The sequence below is a fragment of the Propithecus coquereli genome, unplaced genomic scaffold, assembly GCF_000956105.1.
Source record: "Propithecus coquereli isolate 6110/MARCELLA unplaced genomic scaffold, Pcoq_1.0 Scaffold111, whole genome shotgun sequence".
Taxonomy (NCBI): domain Eukaryota; kingdom Metazoa; phylum Chordata; class Mammalia; order Primates; family Indriidae; genus Propithecus; species Propithecus coquereli.
This window is the reverse complement of record NW_012135081.1, coordinates 2,559,875-2,568,402: the sequence shown is the minus strand read 5'-3', so window position 1 is coordinate 2,568,402 and position 8,528 is coordinate 2,559,875. Positions and strand designations below refer to the sequence as shown.

Below are 8,528 nucleotides of genomic sequence, written 5' to 3'. Positions count from 1 at the left end.
CACTCTAGCCCTGGCAAAAAGAGTGAGACTCTGTCTCAAAAAAAAAAAAAAGAGGCTTAGTAGGTTGCCCAAGGTCATACACTTTGCAAGTGGTGAAGCCAGAATCACAAACCTAGAAGCCTGAATAAAGAGCCTACACCACTGTATTTTGCCTCCCTAATCTAAGACATTTGTTTGCTCAGTTCACTGTCTCTGGTCCCAAATATCCCCAATGTGGATATCTCCCAAAAGCCACATCAGTTCTGAGGCCACCCTAGGGCACAAGTCCCTTTCCTTGGGTCCACTGAGAACTATCTGAAGAACACATCCCACATGCCATGAGAGGGAGATGGGCACGAGTTACAGCCACCCAACTTACCAGTTTCCAAAAAGTACTAAGTGTCTAAATGGGCATGGAAACATATGAGACAAAGATAGCCCCCTACCCTCTAGTAAGCTCAGCATCTCCAACCAGTTCCCAAATGTCTGATTAATAGAGAGAGAAAACAATCACTCCTAATAATCTTACCATTTTTATCCATCGAATGTGGATCAGACTGCTTCTTGCCAGCCTCAGCAAAAGAACGAACAATGGGAATGAGGTTGTTTCTCTTCTTTTCATTCTGATGATGATGCTTTTTGAGAAGGGCTTCTCGTACTTTAACCCTCGTGCTGTCATTCAGGTCACTGAACAGTTCTTGCTGGTCCAGGATCAGGTCTGAAAAGTAGGCACTCAGATGAACACTCAAACTGAGGGTCAGTGAACCCAAGGAGGAAGGCAACACCAGGTGGGGTGGGGTGTAGGACATGCGGTAGGGGGAGGCAGCTCCACTAGGGTCATTGAGGTACAACTTTAGCTTTAGTGTCTGAAAGAGCTATTTGATGATAGTGGCTGTGAAAAGTTATACTTTATTCATGTAACAGATCATTATTATTAGGAATAGAAACTATTGAGCATTTAATATGTGCCAGGAACTATACTGTGAACTTTACATACATTATCTTAACTAATCCTTTTATTAATAAAAACCCTGGGAGTATGTGTTATTATAATAATTTTTACAGATGAGGAAACTGAGATCCAAATGTTACAAAATTGCCCAAGGTCTCACATCTAGTAAGTTACAGAGCTGGGATTCAAATTCAGGACTATCTAACTCAAAAGCCTACATCATTACCCACTTTGTTCTGTCATCTGCCAAATTTCCCCTATATTCCCTTCCTCCAAGACTTTAACATTGCTATGATTGTCAAGAGGAACTATAACTGTTGAACTTCATACTTGCCTATCTAATAGTGAAATCTATAAGAAAAATTATGTTAACTAACCACTCACCCCAGATAATTGTCACCAGCATCACCTTTAAACCTATCAAACCCAAAAGAGTTGAAGGAAAACAAAAAAATCCCAATACTTGGTGAAGAGTGGCAGTCAACACAGCAGTTAATGGTATGGGTTGCGTAGTTAAAGACCCACATTCTAGCCTAGTTCTGCCACTTTCTAGCTGTAAGACCTTGGGCAAGTTACATAATCCATATTACAAAGTTTATGGAAAATTAAATGAGATGATATATACAGAGCGCTGTTTCAGTTGATGCAGTTTATCTAACCTTACCACTAATATTATAAATACACCAGATACCTGATGTGAAGAATCATAGCAGTTTTACTTCAATCCTACATACTTCTACCAAAGCCTTCCTAAAACCTCAACCTATTCTCAATTTCTAACTCCATCCATTCTAACTCCATGACTATCCAAGTGCCAGAAGCAATAAATGAGGAAAATCTATTTCATATTCAAGCTGAAGATCCATATTCTATATCTTTAACCTTTATATTGATTGGTTCTTTCCTCCCATATTATTATATAATCACATTTCAGGATCCTTCATCTTGGAAAAAAAACCATCCATCCCACATCCCCTCTATCTACTGCCTCTTCTCTCTCTCTCTTCTACTATTACTTAAAATTCTCAGAAGAAAAATTCCTCAGCCCCCTGTAATTTAGCTACTCCAATGAAACTGCTTTTCATAAAATCATCAATAACCTTCCAGTGGTTAAATTTAATGGATATTTCTAGTCCTTACTTCACCTGACTTCTCTGCAGCATTTCACACTGATGAATCGAAACTCTCTTCCCTCTTGGCTTCTGTAGCTGGTTGAACAATGACTCCCCACCCCGAACCTGTGAATGTGACCTTATTTGTAAAAAGGGTCTTTGCAGATGTAATTAAGGATCTCAAGACAAGGTCATCCTGGATTATTGGGTAGGGCCCTAAATCCAATGACAAATGTCCTTATAAGAGGCACACAGAAGAGAGACATAGAAGAGAAATCCACATCAAAACAGAAGCAGACTGGAGTTATACAGCCATGAGCCAAGAGACACCTAGAAGCTAGAAGCAAGAGGAAGCAAGCTTCTCCCCTAGAATAATTTTCCCCTAGAGGCTTTGGAGAGGGTATGGAACAGAGAATACTTTGATTTTGGACTTCTGGCCTTCAGAACTGTGAGATAACAAATTTCTGTCGTTTTAAGCCACCAAATTTGTGGAAATTTGGTACAGCAATCCTAAGAAATGAATACCAATTTCATGGCCATTACCTGATTCTCCTCCTACCTCTCTGAGCACTTCTTCTTAGTCTCCTTGACTGACCTCTCTTCCTCTAACCCACCCACAGCCCCTCAACAGCCACCCTTAAATTGGAGTTCCCACCAGGCATGGTGGCTCATGCTTGTAATCCCAGCACTTTGGGAGGCCAAGGTGGGAGGATCACTTGAGCCCAGGATTTCGAGGCTGCAGTGAGCTATAATCATACTACTCCACTCCAACAGCCTGGGCAACAAGTGAGACTTTGTCTCTAAAACAAAACAAAAAAAAAGGAGTTCCCCTGATTTCTGTCTTCAGTCCTCTGATCTTCCCTCCCTTAATAACTTCAACCCCTTCCAAGACTATAAATACAAACTTCCTATGAACTGAGGACCCCCTAAAATTATATCCTAGTTCTTCAGATCTCTCCCCTAAACACCAGATCAAAGTTACAATTACTCGGCCGGGCGCGGTGGCTCACGTCTGTAATCCTAGCTCTCTGGGAGGCCGAGGAGGGTGGATTGTTTGAGCTCAGGAGTTCGAAACCAGCTTGAGCAAGAGCGAGACCCCGTCTCTACTAAAAATAGAAAGAAATTAATCGGACAACTAAAAATATATAGAAAAAATTAGCCGGGCAGGGTGGCACATGCCTGTAGTCCCAGCTACTCGGGAGGCTGAGGCAGGAGGATCGCTTGAGCCCAGGAGTTTGAGGTTGCTGTGAGCTAGGATGATGCCACGGCACTCTAGCCCGGGCAACACAGTGAGACTCTGTCTCAAAAAAAAAAAAAAAAGTTACAATTACTCACTAGATATCTTCATCCACAAACACCTAGAATTCAATAAGTACAAAACCAAACTCATTACTTTTCCCATTAGACCTGCTTATTTTCCAGACACTCAGCGTCCTAAACCAGAATCCTTCACTCTCTTCCCTTCATTCCTCCCAACTAATCTGCCAAACTAGTCTCACCAATTCTACCTCTTGAATCTCACTGGAAACTATCCCCTCTCCTTTCCATCCTCTACTGCCATTGCCCTTAGAGTAGGTGACATCTCATCTGAACTACTGCAACAGCCTAATCCATATCTCCCTTCAACTCACGCTTCATATTGCTGTCATTATTATCTTTCTAACATGCAAAATTTGATTGGTTACTACCCTGCCCAAAGCTCTCCAATGGCTCCCTGTTTACAGAGCTATAATCAGCTTCAGTAGCTCCCAGGGATTCTTCTACCTTACACAAGGGGGACTCACTTACACAATGGGACTCTCATGGGATTTCAGACACAGCCAAAAGCTAGCAAAGTATAGATGCAACCCAGTGGTGAACACCAGAACTCCATTTTTCCCAGGCAGTGTAAGTGGCACATCTGGGGCACCTCCTAAAAAAGGAGAGGGTCACAGGATCCCATCAGTGCTTACCCCTTCCCTGGGTCCTCATGTGACCCCAGAGAGGCAGAATTACTTGGATACTTGAAATGGAGAAAGGTTTGGAGAAATTTTTATTTAACCTACCTGGCCAAACAAAGCCAATCCAAGGGAAAAGTCCCCACACGCCCCCAGGTGTTTCTCCAACCCCATTTCCAAAACATAGTAACCTAACAATCACTCAATCAGAGGAAACTCCATCAGACATCCGCCCTTCACATACTTTGGCTCAATTTCCTGCATGTCTGCCCTAGATGCCATATTGAAATTTTTTTAATTCTCTTTAACTCCTTTTTCTCTGCACAACTCCCAAGTTGCCCCCTTCTCTAATTATTACCAAGCATAGCTGTGTCATTGCACTTATTTTAATTGCTATTTCCATGGCTATTTCCTCCACTAGAAGGTAAGTTCCTTGAAGGTAGGAACTTTATCTTTATTCCCCTGTGCCTAGCACATTATCAAGCATATAGTAGATACAAAATAAACGTTGCTGAATGAACAGGCAAATGGAAGATTAAACACCATGGCATTTGAATCCCATAATAAGCCTATGAAAAGGATAGAGTAGTTTATTAGTTTGAAACCCATCCCACAGCTGAGGACATTGAGGTCAGGAAGGTCATGACTTGCCCAAGGACATACAGCCACTTTATTCTTTCTGCTATACCACACTTCTTTTTTTTCCCACACTTCTAAAATTTACACAGAAGTTCCCCTGTTTTCCCTCATCTACTCTTACCTGAAATTTCTTCTATGCTATTTGCACGCATATCCAGAAGGACTGTTCCATTGATAAGGCAGCTCCTCAGCTCAAAGAGACTGTGCAAGGAAAGGGTTGCCACGTAAGGCTTGCTCCAGCGTTCTCCCCCGTCTTCAACATCTTCCTCAAACTTCAGCCACCTGAAAGCATTACAAATAACTGGATGCCAAAGATAGAAGATGAGGAATTTTCTTTTTCTTGTTAAGAACAACAGACGCTGGCAAGAAAATGAGGAATTTTCAAGAGAGAATCTATAAACCATAAAGATATCTGAATAGTCATATTGAGCATTATAAAATCCAATCTACATGTTTAGGGTATATTGGTAAGTGAAAAAAGCAGGTTATAGAACAGTGCAAGTTTAAGTATAGTTTAATTCCATTTTTATTTAAAGAAAATTTTAAAAATACAAACACACACACATGTGAATAAGATACCAAATATTATATTCCTCATTATCCCTGAGGCAGTAGGATTACAGATAATTTTCACTTTCTTCTTTTTGCTTATCATTATTTTCTAGCTTTCTATAATGAGCATGCATCACCTGCACAATTAAAAATTAGATCTAATCTATATCGCTTGGACACATTCACATTAATAAATCACATTAATAAAATGGTAGCATTTTTCTTTTTATCAGTGTCCTGTGTGACCTTTAGAAATTTGCAAAGACAGAATGACAAAAGACTAATTGCCTTTTCACTTGTTATCAGGTTGATTGGCCTGTTTAAATCTTTCTACTTGTAGAAAATGTTGACAATATAGCAAGCATCCAGGAAGAGCTGTTTCAATGAGAGCTGGAGCCATGCTTTTCTAGTTATCCACTTCACCTCCCGAGGCTCAGTTATGCTATCTTTGCATCATCTGTAAGGCTAAAGGAACCTAGACATGGCCCTGGTTATCCTGGGGGCTCTCCTGGGATTTGAGTCTCACACAAGCATCATCACTCTACAGCTATCCCAGGAAGCCTCGTGTGGGCTGGTTATAATCCCAAGGGTCTCTGTGAGGTTGAATTGTGCCAGAGGAAGTTAAAATCTCAAAAATTCTGGGACCGCCAGTGAGTTAAAACACAAATAACCCTATGATTCATCTGCAGAAAAAGTCTGGACCCATGCTACGTCTGTTGGACAAGATCCCAACCAAGGTGGCACTGTCCACATCTTCTACACCAGACCTATAATATCAAGATAGCCCATAAACTTACTCTGAGCCCCAGGCCTATGAGAGAGGACCCCCAGAACATCCTATGTTTCTGTCTTCAATCTCACGCTCCAGGTTACCTGGCATAGGTATGACCAGAGGCATTATAAAGAGGCCAACACCAAGACTCCTACAGGAGACTCTGGAACATCAGTCATCACTTCTCCCAAGAAGAAATAAAAGGCAGGCAGGCCTGTCACTTGCTGAAAGGTACACATTTGCCTACCCAAGCAGATCTTGATGCAGGTTATTTTAGGGCCTCACCTAGCTGTCTCCTTCCACTCAGCATCTTCTCCCTCTTTCACACAGATCTCATCCAGCTCTGTGAACAGCTCATGAGGCACATGCTCTTCATCTTCCTCGGTGCCAAGAATGAACTGAACACGCTGAGATGGTGTGTCTAGGAAATCAACCAAAAAGAAAGGTCTGCTCCTAGCCTCCAACTCAGAATAAAAATAGCATTCTGCCTTACCTAACAACTTGAGGAATATATAGAAGGCAATCCTGAATGCAGATCAAAAGGATTTCTTTATTCTCAGAGAAAAAGTTATTCTGTGGAAGTAGTTTCATAGGAGGAAAAATTTATGAACTAAGCCACTTGTGGAAAACCCATGAGAAACTGGAAATCTGACAAATTTGATCAAAAGGAATGGCTAATTCTCTAGCAAAGGATTTTACCTATGATGGTACTGATTTTGGAGGGCCTGAACTGTGAAGTTTTCATGAAGATAATTTTGATGCTTAGACACATTTCTTCTTCTTGAAAGTAAGCTCTGAAAACCCTATAATAGGGCTAGAGAATCAAGACCACCTGCTTATGTCCCTCAAATGTCCCCTCAGCCTCACCACACCTCAGGCCATGGACACTCGCCCTCTCTCTCTCAAAGCTGTTACCGTGGGCCAGGGGTTCCAGGCCTTCCTCCCCCTGGCTGGCTCCTTTGCCCCGCCCTCGTCTCCGGTGCTTCTGGCCATGGGTGCGATGGTGTCGATGGCTCTGCCGGCCCAGTGGCATCCGAACTCCCACATATAGAGTTCTGTGACCTGGAAAGAAGCAGAAGGTCTATGGAGAGAACTTCTTTAGTAAAAGAAGCCTGGCATACTTAAGAAAAAAGATCGCAGTTATTTGGCCTGGTCACAACTTTGGAATGACAAAACTTCAAAGACTTCCAAGATTAAAGATACAGAGACCTAGGAGTTGAAGGTCTCTTCCTTTGTCCTGCACGTAGCTGCAAACCTCACAGGGTGTCATGAAGATCAAAAGAAATAATGTGTGTGGATGTGATTTGCAAACTGTAAAGGCTAATATCGATGTTAGTATTATTACAACAGTATGACTGAGTAACTTTAAAAAAAGACAATACAGTCGCTCTATGACAATTGTGGCAAGTCTTGGCAGGCAGGCAGTTTAGAAGTCAGCCTGCCTGGGTCCAAAATTTAATTCCATCAGCCACTAGCCATGTGACCTTGAATAATTTATCTAATCTTTCTATGACTCATCTTTAAAAAGATACTACAAGTTTTTTTTAAACTCATAGAGTTTTCATAAGCAGTAAATAAGATAATATATATAAAATTCTTAACACAATGCCTGGAATAAATTTTAGCAGCCAATACATTCTAGGATCAGCTTCCATTATTTTTTTCTGCATTGCAGAATATACAATCTAGAATAGTGGTGAAAGACTAGTTATAAATTACAAGAGCATGAGGCTGGGGTTAAAGAGAGATGTTAAATACTGTACAAAGAGAAAGGAACATGAAAAAATAAGAGATCCTCTCCTGTTCCCTCTTGCCTTCTACAAACCTTTTTGTTTTGATCCTGACTTCCAGACCTCTGTCACCTCCACCTTGATTCCTCTGCCTTCCTTCCAAGCTTAGAGCCAGAATCAGTAGCTTGAGGGCCGCTCCCACACCCAACACACAGTGCCTGGGTCTTCCTCCATTTCTGCAGGGTCACTGCTGCTCAGCACTCTAGATCTCAGGCCCATTCCCCACATCTTCTGCTTCAGAAGCTGTTCCAATCTTTAGCCACTGTCTTCAAATCCACAACCTTATCCACATTCCCTCCCTCTGAGCAGGTGACCTTACTTCAGATTTTTACCAAGAAGACTTCAGCCCTTCATGTTCCCATCTCAAGCTGGCTCGCTCTGCCCCAGCTTCTCCTCTGACAAGCTAATGGGCGTGGCTCTTGACCTCATCACCTCCTACTCTGGAGTCCTACTGCTTCAGTTATCTTCAGTCTCTTCTTTCCAAACATCCCTTCCAGAGGTTTCTCCTGATGTATCTTAAAAAGAAACCTTCCCTCCACAGTGCTGTTCTCCCAAGGTCCTGCCCTGTCCTCTTTCCTTCTCCGTCGAACCACTTTCAAGAACAGTAACCAACCTAACTCCCTTTCCTCACCATTCCTCATTCCATGTGGCTTCTGACTCCACTCTCGACTGAAGCTGCCTTCATCAGGGACACCAGACACCACTTAATCACCAAATCTCTATCATCTTACATCTTTCTCCATTCTATTCAAAAGACTTTCTTTTTTTTTTTTTTTTGAAACAGAGTCTCGCTTT

At 41.9% G+C, this 8,528-nt stretch overlaps 1 protein-coding gene across 1 annotated transcript in view; it reads right to left on the bottom strand.

Annotated features, from left to right (window-relative positions):
• Window positions 1-8,528, bottom strand: part of SLC4A8 (solute carrier family 4, sodium bicarbonate cotransporter, member 8) — a 75,041-nt gene that overhangs the window by 43,057 nt on the left and 23,456 nt on the right. The window contains exons 3-6 of the mRNA XM_012654099.1: window positions 6,859-7,005; window positions 6,229-6,364; window positions 4,741-4,901; window positions 509-697 (exon numbers count right to left, since the gene is read on the bottom strand). Coding sequence (XP_012509553.1) covers window positions 509-697; window positions 4,741-4,901; window positions 6,229-6,364; window positions 6,859-7,005 — 633 coding nt within the window. The remainder of the gene's footprint in view (window positions 1-508; window positions 698-4,740; window positions 4,902-6,228; window positions 6,365-6,858; window positions 7,006-8,528) is intronic.